Source organism: Coregonus lavaretus (assembly GCF_964263955.1).
Source record: "Coregonus lavaretus genome assembly, chromosome: 1".
Classification (NCBI taxonomy): domain Eukaryota; kingdom Metazoa; phylum Chordata; class Actinopteri; order Salmoniformes; family Salmonidae; genus Coregonus; species Coregonus lavaretus.
The window spans coordinates 24,985,125-25,010,642 of NC_139988.1; the positions used below are offsets into that span (position 1 = coordinate 24,985,125).

General features: G+C 44.1%; 1 protein-coding gene across 4 annotated transcripts in view; it reads right to left on the reverse strand.

Moving 5' to 3' along the window:
• The window catches only part of LOC311131344 (CUB and sushi domain-containing protein 1-like), a gene marked incomplete at both ends in the record, with an annotated part of 555,203 nt that overhangs the window by 138,107 nt on the left and 391,578 nt on the right, over window positions 1–25,518 (reverse strand). For all 4 annotated transcript variants that reach the window (XM_084164287.1, XM_084164286.1, XM_084164285.1 and 1 more), the window contains 10 exons: window positions 1,000–1,169; window positions 2,623–2,811; window positions 7,919–8,134; window positions 8,362–8,478; window positions 10,882–11,070; window positions 18,788–18,975; window positions 19,148–19,286; window positions 19,563–19,757; window positions 23,585–23,911; window positions 24,552–24,734. In XM_084164287.1, the coding sequence (XP_084020413.1) occupies window positions 1,000–1,169; window positions 2,623–2,811; window positions 7,919–8,134; window positions 8,362–8,478; window positions 10,882–11,070; window positions 18,788–18,975; window positions 19,148–19,286; window positions 19,563–19,757; window positions 23,585–23,911; window positions 24,552–24,734 (1,913 nt within the window). The remainder of the gene's footprint in view (window positions 1–999; window positions 1,170–2,622; window positions 2,812–7,918; window positions 8,135–8,361; window positions 8,479–10,881; window positions 11,071–18,787; window positions 18,976–19,147; window positions 19,287–19,562; window positions 19,758–23,584; window positions 23,912–24,551; window positions 24,735–25,518) is intronic.

A 25,518-nucleotide genomic window follows, 5' to 3' on the forward strand; every position in this document is an offset into this window, starting at 1 on the left:
AATCAATGTCAGTTTTCCGATTTTCTAACGCAGTTAACATTGTTTCAACCCTGAGCAGAATAGTAGGCTGGGTCACATAATTCAAGACCAAAATGAGAAGAAAATATCTTTACAATGTGATGGTTACATTTTCCTGTGTTTGACTGAGCATTTCCCATGCTGAAGAAAGTTTAAAGACCAATCAATTTATAACATTAAAGACAATTAATTTGGAAGAACAAAATGTAAGAACTGAAACATTAGATTTGTAACATTATAGGGAATCCTTCAGTCTCTGCAAAATCATTATAATAAGGGAAACACAATGGCAAACAATGCAGGAGGTCGGAGAATGCTTGAACAACAGACATGTTTCTTTGCTTTTCACAGCAATAAGCAGTGACACTTCTGTACATTAGATAGCAGTAGAATGGGAAACAGTGGGTATAAAACTTTAAATGTATTCTTTCAATCAAGAACCTTGCCATTAGGATAAACAATCTTTCCTAAATCCCTTTCCACTTCCTCAATTATTGGCTATTAGATGCACAGAATGTATGATAAAATATTAACAAAAACATTTCATTGTACAGGCCACATGCACAGGCATTTCAGATTTCTCATATGATGTTACTCTCAAAGAGAACACATATTCTCTCTTGTTTTCAATAACATATATGTATAATTAGTGGTCTTTAGGGATTGTTAAAAATGTATTTGTCTCACGGTGCTCTATATGCCTCAAGCTCTGGCATCATGTCATTTTAATGAAGGCATTAATAGTTCATGATCTGACTGAGTCACTAGCTCTGGTCTCCTACAGGTTACATTGGGTCATATTCCAACTGCATTCAAAGAGTTGATGATGCAGTGAAAAAGTCCCACATTGAGCCCTTTATTACCCATTTACACACCTTGCAGTAAGAGGGTTATGCGTGGGGCAGTATTTATGTGTAACATAAACAGAGTAAATATCCAGTGTAGTGTATGAGTGATGTGTAGAGTGTGTGTGAAACTCACCTTCAGGTAATCCCCCTCATGGAGCTGGAAGTTAGTGGCTGTGACACGGATGCCCTTCCCTGTCTCCGTCTCAATGCGGTAAATGCACTCATGGTTATTGTCATAATTGGATGGGTAATTGGGTGATAGCAGAACCCCCTCACTCCCAATGGTAGTGGCTCCACATTCAGCTAGGCAGAGAGAGAGAGAGAGAGAGAGAGAGAGAGAGAGAGAGAGAGAGAGAGAGAGAGAGAGAGAGAGAGAGAGAGAGAGAGAGAGAGAGAGAGAGAGAGAGAGAGAGAGAGAGAGAGAGAGAGAGAGAGAGAGGAATGGAGAGAATTTGATATTAAGACATATCATGGCAATCTGTGTTTGAAGTAAGAAAAATATCTTGATTATCTTTAGAGAACTGTCAAATTTCCCTACACACTAGAAGCTGCTCATTCCACACAATGAGAGAGAGAGAGCGAGAAGACCTGTGAGAAAATTAATATCTGGCGGTCATGAAGTGGCGTCTCCTGAGTGGCGCTGAGTGGCGCAGTGGTCTAAGACACTGCATCGCAGTGTTAACTGTGTCACTAGAGATCCTGGTTCGAATCCAGGCTCTGTCGCAGCCGGCCGCGACCGGGAGACTCATGGGCGGCGCACAATTGGCCCAGCGTCGTCCAGGGTAGGGGAGGGAATGGCCGGCAGGGATGTTGATAGAGCATGGCGTTTGCAACGCCAGGGTTGTGGGTTCGATTCCCACGGGGGGCCAGTATAAAAAAATAAAAATAAAAAAAATAAAAAAATATGTATTCACTAACTGTAAGTCGCTCTGGATAAGAGCGTCTGCTAAATGACTAAAATGTAAATGTAAATGTAATGAAACTGAAGAGGGGCATTAAAGGAGCAGTTTAACCCAAAGAGAAGAGTTCACCACAAATATTCAGCAGGTTGAACCCAGAATACTTCAGCAGCTGCTACTCTGTTACCCACTGATGGCCAATCAGGTGTTGCCCCTGTTGGAATATGACCCATTCGCATATTGATGAATCGCAACAACAGAAACTTGAGAGGAATATTAATTAATGAACAGCTCTCTGCATTAAGTGTGTGTTAGTCACTAAGTCTCAGGGCTGTGCTGGAATTGGATGTCCTTGTAGTTAATATTCTGATGTTGTTCCTCAGGTATAGAAGCAGATGTTGCCTGTAGAACTTGAGCTGTGTGAGCTTGATCTCGAGTTCGGTTCTCGTGGGGTGATTGCCTAATTTTCTCTACTGAACTTTTTATGGGAAAGCACAAGGTTCTTTGTAGGGGATGTCAAAATGACAGGCAGATCATCTCTTAGCACAATATATATGATATGTGTATAACTGTGTCCAAACTTTGCCCTGGTTTCATGCTCTGCCCATAAAAGATAACTTAATTGACAATAGGGACCAGCTGAGTTATATTCTTGAAATTGTAAATTAACCTTTTTACCTTTTTTCTGAAATTGAGGTAAATCAAACAATCCATTAGAAACTAGCTCATTCACTTGCATTACACTGTATGTTCGGTATAGCTCATTCTCCTGTCATTGGTAAAGTACAGTACACGTTTTTTCAAAGTATAAGTATTCACAGTTTGTCCAAATGAAATGAAAGCATGTGTCCACCTACCCACACACCTTGGCAGGGCTCCACTCCAGACCCTCCGGCCTCCCCCCAGGCAGGTGATCTTGTGGTCCCCCTCCAATCGATAACCCGGGAAGCAGGAAAAAATGAGTGAGTCCCCCACCTCAAACTGGAAACCAACTCGCCGGCTGTAGGCTGGCACTCCTGGATCTTCACAAGGCTCTAGGCTGTACTCTGTGGAATATGCCAACATGTTTATTAACCCTCAAACTACCAACATACAGTATTTTACATACATGGATTACCAACTGGGGTCATTTTGGCACCAGAAACTATTGGAAAAAGCAACAATCATCGCAAAATATCAACTTACTTCTTATCAAAATATATTTTTATCATGTAAATAATGTTATCTGAAATATACATTTACCAAAACAGACTGTTATTTTAGCAAAATTACAGTTTTTTTGCATATCCTATAAAACAAAAATATTATATCATGTGCAGCTTTAGTACAATCCACATTAGTACTAAAATGCAAATTTACCATCATTTGATTGTAGTATCATTTAGTTTTTAGAATTGAAATATATCTTTTTTTATAGTTATGTGGTAAAAAACGACCAGAATTTAAAGTAATCTAAAATGTAATCTACGTAATCCCCGAAAGTAATTATTTACTGTATCATGAGAGGACCATAAACAATAACTAGTAATGCTGCATACTCTAAAAAAGGTTAACATCTCACCTTTTTGATAAAAATAGTTATCAATTGCTGAGGTGTAGTCACTTTTAAAGACACAAGCTCAAGTACACAGTGAAAATTTGATACAAATATGAAAATATGAAATATTCTATATGATGTATTTGGTATTCAACAAAACTGTATGAATAAGGCTTGAAATGACATATGCTTTCTAAATATAGTACAATAAAATAAAAAAAGCTAACTAAAATAATTCACCTTCCTTATAACTGTAAAATACATATTTGTATGTTTAGAGTTAGAGAAAATCTGCATATTTTCTAAAGGTCTCTCTTGATAAAAACATATACCCCCACCTTTGTGAACGTCACACAGAGCTCTAGCCTGGCTTCCTGAACTCATTAGGAACTCGCCTTTCATCTCATATTAATATTGTCCATCTATGACAAACAGAAAGTGTTTTGTTGTTTAAAATCTATTATTTTAGATTCATGGCTATAAATCAGTCTCTGAATGTGCGATAGTGATGAAACCACTCTCTCCTGCTGTGCTACGATGTAAGGATCGTAGGCATGTGCTTTGTCAGTGGCTGTGAATTAGGGAGCGAGCCAGGAGTTGATGGACAGTCTGAAGAGCGAATGAAATGGTAGGAGGGAAATCCCAGCTTCAATTGGTTTCAGATTTCACATCGTAAAGGTCAGTTGGAACCGGTACCAGAACCACGCAGGCAGTGGTGTAGTGGAGGGTATACCCACTTATTTTTCATTATTTCTTTACATTTTAGGCGCAGCAATATACACACGGCAGTTGGCCTACACTTGAATGTTCCAACATGCAATTTGCGGGAAAACAGCGTTCTAAAACGTGCACCGCTCATGCAAGCGGTTTCATGGACAGAAATAGGGAGGGTTTAAAGATGCAACAACTATCATGGGTTGCTAATATGATTAGGATCAGGGGAGGTGTGTTCAATAGGGCGATATGGGCGACGCACTGCCAAACGGGAAAAGGAAGGGATTTTTTTTCTAATCAATTATATCACGGCAACAGTAGTTATCAGTGTTGTAATCTAGACGTCTGATCTGCCACAGTGCCACTAAATGTCCAATCAGGCTAAAGTCGTGCTTCAAATGGCCCCCCCCCCTTTTGGGGCGATTTCAGTCAGGTTGAAAATCGCCCAGAAGTCTGTCATAGACTCCCATGTAAAATCTATTTTTTTCAAATATCAGAGCTTTCAATACAATCTCTATGGGTTTCTGAGGGCTTGCACTTACGCGCTTTCGTCATACGTAACATAACCATGAACGTAACTAAGAAAAGAGCGGGTAGCCTCGTCAATCAATTCACTACTACTATCAAAATGGCTAGGCTTCAGTGCAACTCGATTGTGTCTTTGAAAGAAGTTCCTTTTTGTCGGCAAACAAATGAAGATAAATTGGCAACGAAACAATTAGGACCTCCCAGACCAAATTTAATAATTCAACAGGTTTCTACTAAAGGGGGGAAGTCCTACACCCGAGGATTTTCCAAAAATTGGTACGAACGAAAAACCTGGCTAGCAGGCTGCGATGTAGCTAATGCAGTCTTCTGCTACCCCCTGCTTACTCTTTCACCCTGAAGGCGGCACGGCAGACAGCACCGCTTGGACAGCGACTGGTGTGTAACGGACATGCACCATCTTTCAGGAAAGATTAAGAAACATGAGCTGTCAAAGACCCACATGGATAGCTGTTTGAGATTGTCTGCTTTGGGGAGAGTGAACATTCCCACTCAACTGGATGAGGGATACAGGCTAGCTGTCCGCCGCCACAACGATGAGGTTAGTGTTGATAATCACAAGTTTACTGGAGAACTGAAACTGACAAGGCTGACAAGATAGGACCCTTTTGTCCATTGTTATTGGATAGGAACAGAACTTATAACCAGCTCCTGACCTAAATAGATCTTAGCACAACATTTTACTCAACATATCATATTCCATATTCACTATAACAAATATATTTACTACGACATTAGCAAGAACCGCCACATCCTCAGCCGGCTAATCCAGTGTGTGAAGTTTTGCGGAGTGTTTGAGTTAGCTTTGCGAGGCAAAGATGAAACTGAGGGCTCCACCAACCCTGGTAAGCCAACACTTTTGAGATCAGTCAATAAATGCTTCTGGTATTGACTTATATGCTGCCCCTGTCTTCATGTTGTTGCTGGACATATCTTTTTTTAAATGTGTGTAGGTCACCTAAATCATCAGAAAAATTGCCCCCCCTGAGAATTTTTTCAGGAGCCGCCACTGATTAGGATAATGCCCTTGGCTGCTAGACAATGAAAGAAAGTTTAAAGAAAACCAATAGAACAGGAGAACGCATAATGAGTATGTCTTTATGAAAAATAATTGCCTCCACGTTTCTATGGTGGGTTTTTGACTATAGGCTACTTTAAAGCAAGGTAAGACAGACATGCCTCATAATATGAAGTAAAACGTCCAGGTTTCAAACAATGAAGGAACAGGAAAAATAGAGATGCTAATGATAGACCTAACCGTCTTCTGGTAGATGGAAAGGCTTTGCCAAAAGCCTTCTCTACTAAATGTTAACTAGATACAAAGTAGCCTGTGCCTACCTGTCAGAATGATGTCATGATTATTTGCATCAATCTAGTGCCCATTTCGTTTGCAAACTCCATCTCAGCTAATCAAACAATAGTGTTAGGTGCCTGAATACGCACAGGTTCACAGTAAGTGTTAAACTATTTATATTTATACAAGTATCAAGTGGTAGTGCACGTTTGAAGTCGCTAACTTCATACTCCACTGGAAAACAGTGGATTACATTGTTCAATTTCACAGAATGAAGTTTTTATAAAAAACGACAGACTGCTGCACATAAAGAAAATAATGCCTTTACACGACAAACATAGGTACAAGGTATGCATTAAAGAATGGACATTTTTACAAGTTTCATCTGATACTGACTCGATGTAGTCAGAGGTACACTCTGCCAAAACTAATTGCCACTCAACTCCATTGAGACGTGATTTGATTTGATTTGATTAAAATAAAATAAAATAAAAAACATAGTGGAGTTGAGAATTCTCAGCTAGTACGAACATTGCTTGCTAACCATGCTATCGCTAGTCCCTTCAAACACTGTTACATGTATTTTGTAATCAAAGTCTGGTCAGTCAAAGCATCTGGTTATTATTATTATTTATTTTGAAATGTTTGTATTTCCTCTGTTTGGTAACGCCAACCTGTCCTGTTCTCTACTCACCACCACTGTGAATTGGCTCCTATTTGAGCGGGCCGTTGAAGATAGGCACAGGTTGCAAACCTCGTTATTTGGTTTCTCAGGTGTTTTCATTGTTTATTGGAAATGTTTATGCTAATTGTGCATTTGTTTTCATAAATGTGTTAAGTTTTGACCATTATAATGTTAATTGTAATAACTTTAAAGTGTGTTATTTAGCTGTTTAAAGGTTTTAATGGTTTATGCTAAGTGATATTATTTAGGATTCCCTAATCCTCATTGAGGGCTGTTTGTCAACTTTTTCCTTTGTATTCGAGTCAAGTTATTATATTATTGGCCGAGTAAGTTAAAGGCCAAGTGCAAACGTTTTTATCTCAATATCAAATAATTTCTGTGTAATAATTAAGTAACTTACTGTGATAGTTTCCCATTAAAATTGTCAAAAATAAACAAAAAAAAATATTTTTGCAAAAAAAAAGGAACTATTTCTCAAGTAAGACAGTTGCTAGGACTGTCTCAGAGTGGTCTGAGTGGGGAGGGGAAGGCACCAAAGGGATGCCTTAACCACAGAGTGGATCAATCCATCAAAGCAGAGGAGCCTAATGGGAGGAATATGTAACCTGAAACTAGCTGCTATTGGCAGAGGTTTGGATATATTTTGGTTATTGGTCTATTCACCAGGCAAGCCAAAACTCCACCCATGCAAAACCTGCTGATTAGAAGGTCCTGTATAAATTGTATTTTCAACCAGCAACTATCAGAAATAACAGTGATCACATTTTTTCCACACTTTTACATTTACATTACATTTTAGTCATTTAGCAGACGCTCTTATCCAGAGCGACTTACAGTTAGTGAATACATATTTTTTATTTATTTTTTATACTGGCCCCCCGTGGGAATCGAACCCACAACCCTGGCGTTGCAAACGCCATGCTCTATCAACTGAGCTACATCCCTGCCGGCCATTCCCTCCCCTACCCTGGACGACGCTGGGCCAATTGTGCGCTGCCCATGAATTTTACAGTGTTAGTTTCATCAGCTGTTGTACACATATAAAACAAAACACAGGAAAAACTGAATATTGATTGCACTGGGCCTTTAAGTATTTTTGTCATGTTTAAAGTTTGTATATTTTTGTAGATACAACTCTGGATACAGTCTTCTCCATCACCTGCACTATAAATAAATACCACCTATTTCCGCATTTGATCTACTGACGTCTCAACTGTTACTGCTCCACACTGGGTCCTCTATCCTAACACAATGGCATTTACAATTGCATTTACAATCAAAAACAGTGTTCTAATCACTGCAGTCACGTCAGATATTTGAATTCACATGAAAGGAACTCTTAAAATTACACATTATACACAATACATGACAACCCACCTGAGAAGGACATGTTGAAACCTTCATAGGACATGGAGAAGTCTGAGACGAAGCGGAGCTGGGCGCTAAAGTTTCCAAACAGGCCGGCCTTGATGGAGGGGGGCAGGATGGAGCCAGTGAGCCTGGCCACGGGTTCTGTGAAGCTGCCGTCCTCTGTGATGAGGAGATAATCATGGGAGTCCTCCAGGTGGAACGTGTTGAAGAGCAGCTGCACTCCTGGAGAGATTCAGATAAGATTAGACCTCCCTAAGTCACACATCAAAAACCCTGTCTCTACGTCACACCAGCCCTAAGGGAGGGCTGGGGCTTAATGTTGATGAGAATGTAGAGATACATCATTCAAATGGGGTGATGTAGGCCTAGTCACAGCCACTTTTACTCACTTAATGCTGCAACAAATGATTAGTTGGTTCTTACGGTAGAGAGCTATTCATGAGTCTTACCTTTGCCATGAGACACCTCTATTGTCCATGTGCAGTTCAATGAGTTTGGGTAGAAATCAGGAAATCCAGGGGAGAGAATGGTTCCTTTTTTACCAAAGATATAACCACCACACAACGCTAAGGGAAACAAAATGAAACATATTGTGAATGAGGCATTGTTTTTTGAACTCCCATACATTGAGAACATTGAGAACTGAACATTATCAATGATTAATTAATGGCATTTCTTGCATATCAATCAGGGCTTTAAGAAAAATTAATTATAACAGCATTTAAATAAATAAAGATGCAAACGACTATGAGCTCGTATCATTAGATTTTTGATTAGTATGCCAATAGCGCAGAGAACTGCTCGAAGAAATTGCTAAATTAAAAAAAGAGTCCGGGTGGGTTTGAAACCAGAATTTAGGTCAGAGCCTGCAAACAATATCCCTGGGTGTAAGAGAATCTCTTTTGCACTTTGTAAATGTTCTAAACAAACTTTTAGTCGCTCCTCCATGTTATTTGTAGAGACAAACCTGATGACAGTGTGAAAAACAGACGTAGACACATGTTTCTAGATTAAAAGCCTCAGAGTTTACCCAACTAAAGCTGAGTAAAATGAAGACGTGGGTTACTGTATGCTGATAGTGAGTCTGTCTGGGAAGATCAAAAGCAAATGTAATAACCGAGGCAGAATTCTGACAGGAGAGACCCTGTCAGTGGAGACAGTCAGGCAGAGTCGTCGAAACAACAACTTATCACTGCCTTAATTATGAGATGAATAAAAAAGGAAGAACAAGTTAAAGGAATATGCTAATCTATGTTGGCTTCCATGTAAATATTATGCTTTAATTGTTCTTACCATGTTTGCGAAGCATGGAATCTGTAGCATGAATGTAAATGTGAATAGACAAACAGAGGTCCAGAACCTCTAGCCTGTGAGGTTGAAGTCAATCAGTGTTTATAATTGGTGTGAGGATCTGTTAAATGGTATGAAAATAGCTGAAAAATGAAGTAGACATTCCTAAGATAGCACAGGTTCCCATGAACAAATGTATGGAGTTGGCACTTGCAATTATACCCGATTCTGTTGGCTATGGAGATGCTGGTGATTAAATGGGGCTCATGTTGCGCGTGTTATCATACATGCCCAAGGCTACCACTGAAAGTTAATCAGCGAAGATTGTTCTTTTGAGTGTGAGACAAATAAAATCTCATAATTGCATGATATCCCAGCATGCATCTACATATGTACTGAGGTCTGAATCATCCTGTTGGAAGGAAGAGGGGGAGATATTTTTGTTGTACTTGTGAAAAACAAGGTGTACCTTCCACCAAAGTGAGGGATCCTTGGAAATCATTACAAATTACTTCTGGTATAGATATCACAAAGCAGGCCACAAAGGCAGCACAGTATTTTTATGATGAGACATGGATAAGACCAATTGTGGGCGTAAACAATCCATATCTACAGTATCGTCTTTGCCACAATGAAATGGATCATAAAGATGGCCCTGCTCTTAAGAGCTTAAGTCCTGCTTCCACCATAAACACAGCAGTGGGCAGGAGGAGACAGGTGCTCAGGATGCATGACTAGTGGAACATTTCTACGGGAAGTGAAGCATGCATTTCTGCTGCACTTCTAAGAATGAGGGTTCTAAGAATGATACTACAAGAACAAACCATTGATGGATGATCAATGTTATGCTCTGTGATTGTTCATTATTTCTCACCATTTCCAAAAAGTATTGTGCCGTAACCTCCTTCTAATATAAAACATTGTATCTCTTCCTGAAATGAATGGGTGATAAATCCTATTTAATAACCAGATAGCAGCTTTGTCTAGAACAGGAACTGTCTATTGCATATGCCTACAGCCTTGTGAAATGATAGAGTGAGTAAGAGGGACAAATAGGCAAATACAACGGCAGCAAACATTTCACATATCTGAATGGAAATGCCACCACTGTCGAACATGAAGGTCAAGCTCAGAATTACATTTAGAAGAGAACACATTCTGAATCAGACTTGGCTAGAATTGAAAATACAACTGATAAGCTAGTTGTCTGGAGGATGATATTGGGTGTACAAAACCTGATGGTCAAACGCTTTACTCTACTTACTGGAAAGAAATGCTGTACAAGTTTATTTTCAGCCCAAGTAGCGGGAAACAAATGAGATAAACAGTTGGAATAATGTCTTCCTGCAGAATGTCCACCCTGTCTACTGCCTCTCTGACTCTCTGTTGTCTGCCACCCAAAGTTATCTTAGTGTGCATATTCCAGTCACCTCTCCTCTCATCAAGAATTAATGAACTCAGCCCCCTAGGGGAGTCAAAGAGGCTTACCCTTTCCCCCAGATAAGAGAGAGATTCGTTAGCAGGGCGTTGTGTCTCCCACATCTCACTCTGTGAATGTGATGGGGAGTGTGAGGAGAAGGCTGAGTAAGTGCTGCCATGCATGTCAGTGCAGCTGACAGGAACAGGAAAAAGGAGAGGATGGAAGGAAGGGTTGGGCGGGGCTAGATGGGATACACTACCATCACAGCTGGGCAGTGCGTGGTTCCACTGATGGTTCCTCTCACACACGATGGGTTCCACATCGCTCAGCGTGTAGCCTTGATCACAGCTGAATGTCACCCTGGAGCCAATGGCAAAATTGTTCCCATGCCGCTTTCCATTGACCGGGATCCCAGGATCTAAGCAGGAATCTGTTTCCATCATAACGCCTTTGGGGATAGAAAGAACTATTTCATTCCACCTTCAGGCTCTAAATGTAATAGAGAATGGTGTCAAAATTGCTCTTTACTGTATAAATCATGAGGGGGAGCCACAAGTTATCTCTCATTTTCCCTCTCATTCCATTTCATCCCTTGGTGGAGGGTTGTCCTCATAGAAAATATTGTAATAATAATCAAATGTATATTTTATTAATGAGTTTTTCCCAATAGCATACATTAAATGTTTATAAAGCACAATAGATGTCATTAACAATTTCCAGCCATCTGTCTGGACTTGGTAGTCAGGTCTCATCCCTGCTTACTTAATAACGACAGCCAGCATTGTACTATAGTAATTACGGTTAGGTTAATATAGGAAACATTTATGGCATACATTTTTTGTTAGTATATAGTATGAAAGCTTGATTAGAGTAAGGATGTACTAAAAGGACAGTATACAGTGCATTCGGAAAGTATTCAAACCCCTTGACCTTTTCCACATGTTGTTACGTTACAGCCTTATTCTAAAATGGATTTAATAAAAACATGTTCTAATCAATCTACACACAATACCCCATAATGACAAAGTGAAAACAGGTTTTTAGATATTTTGGCAAAACAGAAATACCTTATTTACATAAGTATTCAGACCCTTTGCTATGAGACTCGAAATTGAGCTCAGGTGCATCCTGTTTCCATTGATCATCCTTGAGATGTTTCTACAACTTGGAGTCCACCTGTGGTAAATTCAATTGATTGGACATGATTTGGAAAGGCACACACCTGTCTATATAAGGTCCCACAGTTGACAGTGCATGTCCGAGCAAAAACCAAGCCATGAGGTTGAAGGAATTGTCCATAGAGCTCCGAGACAGGATTGTGTCGAGGCACAGATCTGGGGAAGGGTACCAAAACATTTCTGCAGCATTGAAGGTCCCCAAGAACACAATGGCCTCCATCATTCTTAAATGGAAGAAGTTTGGAACCACCAAGACTCTTCCTAGAGCTGGCCCGGGGGAGAAGGGCCTTGGTCAGAGAGGTGACCAAGAACCCGATTGTCACTATGAAAAAGCTCCAGAGTTCCTCTGTGGAGATGGGAGAACCTTCCAGAAGGACAACCATCTCTGCAGCAGTCCACCAACCAGGCATTTATGGTAGAGTGGTCAGACGGAAGCCACTCCTCAGTAAAAGGCACATGACAGCCCACCTGGAGTTTGCCAAAAGGCAACTAAAGGACTCAGACCATGAGAAACAAGATTCTCTGGTCTGATGAAACAAAGATTGAACACTTTGGTCTGAATGCCAAGCATCACGTTTGGAGGAAACCTGGCACCATCCCTACGGTGAAGCATGGTGGTGGCAGCATCATGCTGTGGGGAAGTTTTTCAGAGGCAGGGACTGGGAGACAGGATCGAGGGAAAGATGAATGGCGCAAAGAACAGAGAAATCCTTGATGAAAACCTGCTCCAGAGCGCTCAGGACCTCCGACTGGGGTGAAGGTTCACCTTCCAACAGCACAACGACCCTAAGCACACAGCCAAGACAACGCAGGAGAGGCTTCAGGACAAGCCTCTGAATGTCCTTGAGTGTCCCAGCCAGAGCCCGGACTTGAACCCGATCGAACATCTCTGGACAGACCTGAAAATAACTGTGCAGCAACGCTCCCCCTCCAACTTGACAGAGCTTGAGAGGATCTGCAGAAAATAATGGGAGAAACTCCCCAAATACAGGTGTGCCAAGCTTGTAGCGTCCTACCCAAGAAGACTCGAGGCTGTAATCGCTGCCAAAGGTGCTTTAACAAAGTACTGAGTAAAGGTTCTGAATACTTATGTAAATGTGTTATTTCAGTTGTTTTTTTTAAATACATTTGCTAAAAAATCTATAAACCTGTTTTTGCTTTGTCGTTATGGGGTATTGTGTGTAGATTGATGAGAGAAAAAAACAGTTGAATCCATTTTAGAATAAGGCTGTAACGTAAAACAAAATGTGGAAAAAGTCAGGGGGTCTGATTACTTTCTGAATGTACTGTATAATATTATTTGGAGGAAGAATTTGGCTAGCTATTTTACAACACTATTGAATTGTTGATAGATTACTAAATCATCTTATTGCAAATGACAGCCTAGTGTGTCACGGATGCCGCCGAGGCTGCTCCTCCTCCTTGCTCGGGCAGGCTTCGGCGTTCGTCGTCCCCGGAGTACTAGCTACTGCCGCTCGATGTTTCGATGTTTGTCTTGTATTGTCTAGTTGGTACACCTGTTTCGTATTCTGTATTGATTATGTACCATATGAGTTCCCTTGTTTTATGTTTGCCTTTGTGTGTTATTGTCCGCGTCTCTTGTATGTATGTTCGGCATTGACCATCTTGTTTATTACGCACTCCGCGTACATTTCTCCTCTTGTGTTTGCAGGCTTTTGTTTTGTGCGTATTCTACTTTGGAAAGTAAAGTAGTCATTACTGATCCTCTGTGTCCTGCGCCTGACTTCACCGCCGCATACACCTCAGCATTTGACAGAATAACACACCACCCATGGAGTCAGCAGGAGCAGCGGCGGTGACCGAGTCACTGGAGGATCGGGTCAGCAGCCAGGACGCCATGATCCATAGACTCGGCTCTGCCATACAAGACGTGATGGACACCCTGCGCCGATGGGAAAGAGGAGGCTTGCCCACACCTCCTCCTACATTACCACCACCATCGGCCAGCCCCATCGTACCATCTCCGGAGTTCAGTGGGATTCGGCTCTCGCTCCCGAGGGCATATGATGGCACCGCAGCCGGGTGTCAGGGTTTCCTACTTCAAGTGGAACTCTACCTGGCAACCATACACCCGGCGCCCTCGGGATACGAGAGCGTTTCCGCCCTCATCTCCTGTCTATCCGGCAAGGCTTTGGAGTGGGCCAATGCCGAATGGAGGGGAATAGACGCCGCCACCATCAGCTACGCAGAGTTCTCCCGCCGCTTCAGGGCTGTTTTCGATCATCCCCCAGAGGGTAAAGCGGCGGGGGAGCGTCTGTTCCACCTCCGACAGAGGAAGAGGAGCGCACAAGAGTTCGCCCTGGACTTCCGGACTCTAGCGGCGGATGCGGGGTGGAATGAGAGGGCCCTCATCAACCACTATCGGTGCAGCCTGCGAGAGGACGTTCGACGAGAGTTGGCCTGCAGGGACACCAATCTAAACTTCGATCAGTTGGTGGACATGTCGATCCGTCTGGATACCCTGCTGGCTACCCGCGGACGTCCGGAGTTGGGGCCGTCCATTCCATTCCCCAGCACCTCCGAGCCGAGCCCTATGGAGCTCAGGGGTGCTGGCGCTAGAGAGCGGAGGAGAGAGATCCGGAGGGAGGCCGTCCTCTGCACCAACTGTGGCCGTAGAGGACACACTGCGGTTCGGTGCTGGGGAGGGTCTCCAGGGGATCGAGGCAACAGGTCACGCACTGGGGAGTCATTCCAGGTGAGTAGGCGCCCAACTCACCCAGAGCTCTCTGTTGTTCACCTGTGTATACAAGTAGTATTTCCCCAGGTTGCATCTCATTCCCAGGCGCTAGTCGATTCAGGCGCAGCTGGGAATTTTATTGATCGTAATTTTTGTGTTAAGTTAGGGATTCCCCTCCTACCAGTAGATGTGCCCTTTCCTATTCATGCCCTAGATAGCCGTCCGTTGGGATCTGGGTTGATTAGGGAGGTCACAGCGCCACTAAAGATGAGGACGCAGGGGGGTCATGAGGAGATCATTCAGTTGTATCTGATCGACTCTCCTGCGTATCCCGTGGTGCTGGGACTTCCTTGGTTAATCTCCCATGACCCCACCATTTCGTGGCAACAGAGGGCTCTCAAGGAGTGGTCTGACCAGTGTGTCGGGCGGTGTCTAGGTGTTTCCGTAGGGGCGACCACGGTGGAAAGTCCGAACCAAATGCCCGCACTGCACATTCCTCCTGAGTATGATGATTTGGCACTCGTGTTCAGTAAGACGAGGGCGACGCGATTGCCACCTCATAGACAGGGGGATTGTACGATAGACCTCCAGGCAGGTGCTGCACTTCCGCGTAGTCATGTGTATCCTCTGTCTCAAGAGGAGACGGCGGCTATGGAGACATACATAGCCGAGTCTCTGAGACAGGGATACATACGGCCCTCCACTTCTCCTGCGTCCTCGAGTTTCTTTTTTGTGAAGAAGAAGGATGGAGGGTTGCGCCCGTGTATTGATTACCGTAGTCTCAATCAGATCACTGTTAAATACAGTTATCCTCTCCCTCTGATTGCGAGTATGACGGAATCATTACACGGAGCGCGTTTCTTCACAAAACTGGATCTCAGGAGCGCCTACAACTTGGTGCGCATTAGGGAGGGAGATGAATGGAAGACAGCATTTAGTACCACCTCGGGTCACTATGAGTATCTCGTCATGCCATACGGGTTAATGAATGCTCCTTCAGTCTTCCAATCCTTTGTGGACGAGATCTTCCGGGATTTGCATGGGCAGGGTGTAGTGGTGTATATTGACGACATTCTAGTTTACTCTTCTACACGAGCCAAGCATGTAGCCCTGGTGCGTCGAGTGTTGGGTAGGCTGTTGGAGCATGACTTGTATGTCAAGGCAGAGAAATGTCTGTTTTTCCAGGAGTCCATCTCCTTCCTGGGCCATCGGTTGTCCGCGTCAGGGGTGGAGATGGAGATTGACCGCGTTTCAGCCGTGCGTAATTGGCAGACGGTTAAGGAGGTGCAGCGGTTTTTGGGTTTTGCCAATTACTACCGGAGGTTTATCCGGGGTTTTGGACAGGTAGCAGCTCCCATCACCTCCCTGCTGAAGGGGGGCCCGGTGCGTTTGCAGTGGTCGGCTGAGGCGGACAGGGCGTTTGGACAACTGAAGGACCTGTTCACCTCAGTTCCGGTGCTGGCGCATCCGGACCCCACTTTAGCGTTCCATGTGGAGGTGGACGCGTCAGAGGCCGGTATTGGGGCTGTACTGTCTCAACGCTCAGGCACGCCTCCTAAACTCCGGCCCTGCGCTTTTTACTCGAAGAAGCTCAGCCCGGCGGAACGTAATTATGACGTGGGGGACAGGGAGCTGCTAGCCGTGGTTCAAGCCCTAAAGGTGTGGAGGCATTGGCTTGAGGGGGCTCAACACCCTTTTCTCATTCTGACTGACCATCGTAACCTGGAGTACATCCGGGCAGCTAGGAGACTGAACCCTCGTCAGGCTAGGTAGGCCATGTTTCTGGCCCGGTTTGTTTTTAAGCTCACTTACATCCCAGGGTCCCAGAACGGTAAGGCAGACGCCCTGTCCCGGCGATATGACACAGAGGAGAGGTCATTTGAGCCCACTCCCATACTGCCGGAGTCTTGTCTGGTGGCACCGGTGGTGTGGGAGGTCGATGCGGAAATCGAGCGGGCGTTACGTACCGACCCTACTCCTCCAGAGTGTCCAGCGGGGAGGACGTACGTTCCGCTCGAGATTCGTGATCGTCTCATTTATTGGGCTCATATGTCACCCTCCTCTGGACATCGTGGTATTGGCCGGACAGTGCACTGCCTTAGTGAAAAGTACTGGTGGCCAACATTGGCTAAGGACGTGAGGGTTTATGTCTCCTCCTGCTCGGTGTGCGCTCAGTGTAAGGCGCCTAGACACCTGCCCAGGGGGAAGTTACAACCCCTTCCCGTTCCACAACGGCCGTGGTCTCACCTCTCGGTAGACTTTGTCACGGACCTTCCCCCTTCCCAGGGGAATACCACTACTCTGGTCATTGTGGATCGGTTCTCTAAGGCCTGTCACCTCATCCCAATGCCGGGTCTCCCTACTGCCCTACAGACTGCTGAGGCTTTGTTTACCCACGTCTTCCGGCACTACGGGGTACCCGAGGATATAGTGGTAACGCCAAGGTAGTGGGTTCGATCCCCGGGACCACCCATACACAAAAAAATTTATGCACGTATGACTGTAAGTCGCTTTGGATAAAAGCGTCTGCTAAATGGCATATTATTATTATTATTATTATATAGTGTCTGATCGGGGTCCCCAATTCACCTCTAGAGTCTGGAGGGCGTTCATGGAACGCTTGGGGGTCTCGGTTAGCCTTACCTCGGGTTTCCACCCTGAGAGTAATGGGCAGGTGGAGAGAGTGAACCAGGATGTGGGTAGGTTTCTGAGATCTTATTGCCAGGACCGGCAGGAGGAGTGGTCGGGGTATATCCCCTGGGCAGAGATCACCCAGAACTCCCTTCGCCATTCCTCTACGAATCTGACCCCTTTCCAGGGTGTGTTGGGGTATCAGCCGGTTCTGGCACCATGGCATCAGAGCCAGATCGAGGCTCCTGCGGTGGATGAGTGGTTTCGGCGCTCGGAGGAGACATGGAACGCTGCGCATTTACATCTGCAGCGGGCTATCTGTAGGCAGAAGGCGAGCGCCGATCTCCACCGCAGTGAGGGTCCTGTGTACGCACCTGGAGATGGAGTCTGGCTCTCGACTCGAAACCTGCCCCTTCGCCTGCCCTGCCGGAAGCTGGGTCGGCGGTTTGTGGGGCCATTTAAAGTCCTGAGGAGATTGAACGAGGTATGTTACAGGTTACAACTGCCTAATGATTATCACATTAACCCCTCGTTCCATGTGTCTCTCCTCCGGCCGGTGGTAGCTTTTCCACTCCAGGACAATGAGATACGGGAGACTCCTCCGCCCCCACTGGACATCGAGGGGGCTCCGGCGTACTCAGTCCGGTCCATCGTGGATTCGAGACGTCGGATGGAGGGTCTGCAGTATCTCGTGGAGTGGGAGGGGTACGGTCCGGAGGAACGGTGCTGGGTGCCTAGGAGGGACATTTTAGATCCCTCCATCCTGACGGAGTTCCACCGGAGTCATCCCGCGCGCCCTGCTCCGCGTCCTCCTGGCCGTCCCCGAGGCCGGGGTCGGCGCACGGCTGGAGCCGCGCGTCAAGGGGGGGGGTACTGTCACGGATGCCGCCGAGGCTGCTCCTCCTCCTTGCTCGGCAGGCTTCGGCGTTCGTCGTCCCCGGAGTACTAGCTACTGCCGCTCGATGTTTCGATGTTTGTCTTGTATTGTCTAGTTGGTACACCTGTTTCGTATTCTGTATTGATTATGTACCATATAAGTTCCCTTGTTTTATGTTTGCCTTTGTGTGTTATTGTCCGCGTCTCTTGTATGTATGTTCGGCATTGACCATCTTGTTTATTACGCACTCCGCGTACATTTCTCCTCTTGTGTTTGGAGGCTTTTGTTTTGTGCGTATTTTACTTTGGAAAGTAAAGTAGTCATTACTGATCCTCTGTGTCCTGCGCCTGACTTCACCGCCGCATACACCTCAGCATTTGACATAGTGCTATCACTGGTGATGTAATAAAGTTACATCTCATGAGCTAAATGTCATGAGGTTGGCCTTTGTAATCACCAATTATTTGGCATTTAAATCACAGTCCTGTTCAGGCAACAGCACTAATGATGACAAGTTATCAAAAATAAGTGTCAATCTAATTTCACAGCTCCTACACCACTTCAGTAATATTGAAATGGTGTAGGAGCTGTGAAATTAGATTTACACTTCTTGTGATCACAACAGCCACCACACGAGTCAATATTGACATCAGCAGCACACACATGAAAGCGATATTCCAGTTGTAGCCATGAAACAATGTGTGGATTGCAAACACAATGTCCTCAGCTTTTCAAAGGTAGCCCTGTGGATACATTTCAAATTGAAAACCGTAGAACTCACTGTCATAGCGGATCTGGAAGCCCACGCTGGAGCGACTGTTGTCCGTGGTGAATAGCAGGTACATGTAATTACTGGTGCTAATGAGAAAATGGGGCGCCTGAGTGCCATGATACTCTCCGATTAAAGGAGAGGAGTTGGAGGGGCCATCCCGAATCTCCAGTGTGTCATAATTAACCTCCGTCTGGAATCTACATAGAAATAGACAAAAAAGGAGGGAAAAGGGAAGTGAATTAGAAGCTACTATTCCAGGCAGGCAATTGTATGTAGCCAATCATGGCAGATTATCTCAAACTGAATGATTGTGTGAAATTGAAATAGCTGCATCAGTGATAAGATACATTCTAAACAAAATAGGGAAACCTGTCAAAGGATATCTTGATGGCGTGATCTTTGCTGGCTTCAATAACCCATTCACAGTTCAAAGAATCTTTGTAGAATCCCGGCCAGCCAGGGGACAGCAGAACTCCGGTTGGAGCTGTTAAATGTCCCCCACAAGGTGCTATAGGGGAAAGTATCATCTTAGTGGCAACTGACATGTTCTGAGCTTACAAGTTTATATGCAACAGTATGCAGAATTTAACAGTATAGACTGGGTATACTTTACTACTTGTAGAATTGTAGCATACTTTCAGTGGCTCTACAATGTTTCACCAAATGACAACAATGATATGCCCAGTGCCCACCCACTCCAACCCAAGGGAGTCAGGATGACATTGGCAGATTCCACTGGCTATTCATAGGATTATATGGATTATTGTGCAACATTATACAGTACCTTCACACCGAGGAACTGCTGCATTCCACACTACGTTTCCATCCTGAATGATGCAGGTTATGGATTCAGACCCATGGGTTTTGATGAAGCCTTCATCACATGTGAAGAGCACGGAGCTCCCCAGCAAGAAGTGCTCCCCATACCGCTGGCCATTGACAGGGATGCCGGGGTCGTGGCATTCATTCTGACCAAATGCTAGAGAGGAAAATAAAACTGGTTTCAGTGTTTTTCAGTGATTTCAGTGTTTTCTGTGCTGTTGTTTTTTAATCAATAAGAAGATATCAAACTGGATTCGGTGTCACATTTAACTCATGTGTCTTATCCCAGAGAACATTATGAAAACCTGGTTAATTATTTACTAATTGAGAATAGATGCTAATCAGGCAACAACATGAACACAGCACAGTGGCGAAGACTGACGCCATGAAGGCAACACTTTCATTTCCCTGCCTCATTGTCAATACACGCCTGCTCGCTGACAGTGACTCCCCACACCAGATTGGAAGACATGTCCCTCTCCTCCTGACACGGTGACACACCAGTTCCATGGTGCTATTGTGTTGCCACACCACAGGCTCCCCCGCCATCCCCATCACATGGCTGACACCTCCACGCCAAAAACACATCCCTGTCTTAGTCACTCCCCCGCCATCCCCATCACATGGCTGACACCTCCACGCCAAAAACACATCCCTGTCTTAGGCACTCCCCCGCCATCCCCATCACATGGCTGACACCTCCACGACAAAAACACATCCCTGTCTTAGTCACTCCCCCGCCATCCCCATCACATGGCTGACACCTCCACGCCAAAAACACATCCCTGTCTTAGTCACTCCCCCGCCATCCCCATCACATGGCTGACACCTCCACGACAAAAAACCATCCCTGTCTTAGTCACTCTCCCACCGTGACAGGAGGGTCCAGCGGGTGCAGGCAGAGGAATATTTTATTTATTTTTATTATTTTTTGGGGTAATACTTTATGGGGTAATATTTTATGAAGTTGGCTTTAGCTAGCCCAGACAGGTTCCCAATCTCCCAACGTCATAACTAGCTACCAATAAGCCATTTCTGGCTATCAATCAAGTTAGAGTTGCTAGCTTGTCTAACTATCTTAGCTGGAATGCCTGCTGGCAAGGTTGGTAGACTTTAGAACAAGTAATAACTAAATATACTAAATAAGACTGACATTCCTTTCAATCTTTTACCAAGATTTTAGCAGAGATGCAGAGAAGCATATTTAGTTTCTTTAAAAAAAGAACTACCAATGAATAGCCCCCCTCCAGACCACCTCCCCCAGCCATCCTCACATACTTTGTGCCCCTTCAGATTTTTGGGGTGCATGACGCCCCTGGATGCAGATGGATATGCGGAATAAGAACGGTAACAACATCCTCCTCCATTTCATTAACCTTTCCCACCACTGCAGCCTGCCTCTGTTACTCTTCCTCCAAAGAAATCCAGGATCTGCGGAGAGACATGTCTCTACATAGTCTACCCGGCCAGGAGAGTTCAAGAACAGAATGTGTCCTAGAGATAGCAAACAGGAACTGGGGACAGCAATACTCAGACCTAATTTCAGCTCAGTATGGCACAAGCATAATTCCATTAACACTGGGCACAGCTGGATCAGTTCAATATTTTTGTGCTACAGAGTGTATTTCGAGGCAGAGAACATGAACAGACCTCTACCATTACTGTTTACTGTTTCATGATAATGTCTCTAAATTATCAGCAGAAAAGGGCAAATATATTTAATGTTTACCTTCAAGGTTCGGAATTGCCTTGCAGTATTATTGTTTTTCTTATCTCGTGTTTACAGATAAAAAATGTTGGAGGCCAACTGACAGACAAATTTGCATGAAAATATGCATTAAAATGTTAGGATTGTAAATTATTAAAATGACAAACATTCCCAAGGCCCCTTTAAACAGTGTAGTATTGAGAGAAAAGGGCCAAATTAGTATTTCATTTGTCATAATGTCATCTGTGTGAAATCTTTTCATTGAATTCATTGAATTCATAGGTAACTTATATATTGACCAGTTAATCAAACGTAATATAATTAATAATAATTAAAATGGGATGTTGCTGGTTTTAATTATAGGGAAAACATAGATTTGTCTACAGTCGTGGTCAAAAGTTTTGACAATGACACAAATATTAATTTTCACAAAGTCTGCTGCCTCAGTTTTTATGATGGCAATTTGCATATACTCCAGAATGTTATGAAGAGTGATCAGATGAATTGCAATTAATTGCAGAGTCCCTCTTTGCCATGAAAATGAACTTAATCCCCAAAAAACATTTCCACTGCATTTCAGCCCTGCCACAAAAGGACCAGCTGACATCATATCAGTGATTCTCTCGTTAACACAGGTGAGAGTGTTGACTAGGACAAGGCTGGAGATCACTCTGTCATGCTGATTGAGTTAGAATAACAGACTGGAAGCTTTAAATAGAGGGTGGTGCTTGAAATCATTGTTCTTCCTCTGTTACCATGGTTACCTGCAAGGAAACACCTGCCGTCATCATTGCTTTGCACAAAAAGTGCTTCACAGGCAAGGATATTGCTGCTAGTAAGATTGCACCTAAATCAACCATTTATCGGATCATCAAGAACTTCAAGGAGAGAGGTTCAACTGTTGTGAAGAAGGCTTCAGGGTGCCCAAGAAAGTCCAGCAAGCGCCAGGACCGTCTCCTAAAGTTGATTCAGCTGCGGGATTGGGGCACCACCAGTGCAGCGCTTGCTCAGGAATGGCAGCAGGCAGGTGTGAGTGCATCTGCACACACAGTGAGGCGAAGACTTTTGGAGGATGGCCTGGTGTCAAGAAGGGCAGCGAGGAAGACACTTCTCTCCAGGAAAAACATCAGGGACAGACTGATATTCTGCAAAAGGTACAGGGATTGGACTGCTGAGGACTGGGGTAAAGTCATTTTCTCTGATGAATCCCATTTCCGATTGTTTGGGGCATCCGGAAAAAAGCTTGTCCGGAGAAGACAAGGTGAGCGCTACCATCAGTTCTGTGTCATGCCAACATTAAAGCATCCTGAGACCATTCATGTGTGGAGTTGCTTCTCAGCCAAGGGAGTGGGATCACTCACAATTTTGCCTAAGAACACAGCCATGAATAAGGAATGGTACCAACACATCCTCCGAGAGCAACTTCTCCCAACCATCCAAGAACAGTTTGGTGACGAACAATGTCTTTTCCAGCATGATGGAGCACCTTGCCATAAGGCGATAACTAAGTGGCTCTGGGAACAAAACATCAACATTTTGGGTCCATAGCCAGGAAACTCCCCAGACCTTAATCCCATTGAGAACTTGTGGTCAATCCTCAAGAGGCGGGTGGACAAACAAAAACCCACAAATTCTGACAAACTCCAAGCATTGATTATGCAAGAATGGGCTGCCATCAGTCAGGATGTGTTCCAGAAGTTAATTGACAGCATGCCAGGGTGGATTGCAGAGGTCTTGAAAAAGAAGGGTCAACACTGCAAATATTGACTCTTTGCATAAACTTAATGTAATTGTCAATAAAAGCCTTTGACATTTACGGAATGCTTGTAATTATACTTCAGTATGCCATAGTAACATCGGACAAAAATATCTAAAAACACTGAAGCAGCAAACTTTGTGAAGACCAATATTTGTGTCATTCTCAAAACTTTTGACCACGACTGTACACAGGGTAATGTATTGTATGGCCATACAAATTGTTAAATAGAATGATGCCACCCACTTCTAGCTAATGAGTCTCCATTCTCAGATAGGGATCCTCTAATTGAAATCAGACTTTAACATTAAAATGTGCTTTGTTAATAATTCTGATTCCTAACTTCCCTTGTAAGAGTATACCTGATTGAACACATATGAAAAGACACTATAGATACCCCTTGACTCAGTATTTGTGCCACAGGCAGTTCTGAATTGCATAACAGAAGACATTGTGAGGGGCCCAGAGTCTGCAATATATAGCAAAATCGCAAATAGCTTTAGAAGGAAGGGCCATTTACTTGTATAAGTGATGTTAAATCCTTTCCCAGTGTTGGAGTGGTCAGACTGGAACTCCAGGCGCATGATGTGTCCATTGCTGGCTATCTGAGAGGGTACATCCTTCCCGGAGAACGTGCCGAACGTGGTGGGCTCCGACATCCCGTCGTCTTTCACAATGAGGTAGTCAAACTGGGGCTCTACCTCAAAGTCGCTGAAAATTAGATGAATCCTGCTCCCTGGCTCTGCGATAATAAGCCACACACAGTTCATGTTGTTCCCATACTCCTCGGGGTAGTTGGGGGAGAGGATTATTCCTGATGGGGTGGTGAAATTGAAGAAGCAGGAAACTGCAAAAATAGATAGGGGCACACACACAGATCTGCCATCATGCTTTGATGCAGCACACAGTGAGATAAATTAGCTCTTTTATAAGACATTTTGTTTGAAATGGTTGGGAATCATGCTTTCCTTTGAATTCTTCAGGTGCCACACATTCTATTAACTGCACCAGGTGGAAGAATATAACCCAGTGTCATGACAGTAGAGAGGCTATCAACCAAGAGCTGACTGCCCTTGGCTGTATAGCTGCTTAACCCTGGTGTCAGCCTGCATGCCAGAGAGAGGGTGAACTGAAAATATTGAACTCTACTAACTAACAATACAGACTTACCTGCAACAGAAGCTCTTACTTTAAATAAAAAATAAACTCTTGAGGCCTCTGTATAGAAACTGTAATTCACAAGCTCAGTGAGCAATGTCTAAATGACGGGAGTAATGATCTTTGAATTGTATAGCTCCAAAATGGACAGTGGGGAGTGTTGACCAAGCGACAACAAATCCCAGAGATGATGACGGCTTTACATGTGTCAGGGGGTATAGTCATACCACCTTCCTTCAGACTGTTGGGACTATGTAGGTGTATCAGATGGATATATCTAAATGAGAGCGCTGTTAATTAAAGTCATACATTTTGAAATGGAGTCTTACACAAGCAGCTGGGTTTGTTTCCAGACCACTGGTTGTTTTGCTGGCATGATATCGTTCTCTCGCCGACCAACTCAAAGGCCGCCTGACACTCGAACGTCAGCATGTCGCCGTGTAAAAAACGCTCCCCCGATCTTCTGCCGTAGGCCGGGATGCCAGGATCCCCACACCCTCCTTTGTCGATTTCTGCAACAAAGTGTTACCATGTTCAAGTTCATTCAGTGGTTTCAATTCCCAAGGACATCTGGTTAGTTGCTCTTAGGGTTGAATGTCCTAAAACTGACATCCACTGAGCAATCTTCAGATCCTGAAAACGTAACATGACAGCTTTCCTCTAACACAACATTCCTTACACAAGTACAATCATCTTAGAACCATCGATATAATCCAATAGAAAACAAGACAGCGAGAGCAATATTCGGCATGCCAACTGTTGTCTATTTCCTCTACATGTTCAGGTGCATTTTCTAGCAGGAGCAAAATGACGTTCTGGAAGAGTTAATTTTTTGTGTTAACAACCAGCGTGCCAGCTCAGTAGCTATCGCTCCACTGGCCCAGCTGAGCAATAATCTACAGGGGATGAGTTTAATTCCAGCAGCACATTCAACAACCTTTGTGAGATGTTAAGTGCCGGTTAAATACCTTTGGAGCTGCCAAGAGCAATTAGTTGAGGGATCTATGCGTAGGCTCCACAATCAGGTTAAGGGCATATCAGCCCGATCGCAACCGTGATGGAGATGTAAAATGTCTTACTAAGGATATACTGTACCATGCTCTTAAACACTAATATGCAAAAAGTGGCTGTCCATCGCTGAATTTATTGTCCAATAACCTAAATTATGATGAGCTGGGAGTCAAATCAGATGTCCAGGACATGTTTACCATTTACATGCATATTGTGGGTGAAATTACAAACATTGAAGAAATAGTAAGCAGGAGATAACATTAAAATATGTGCCATTGATGTACA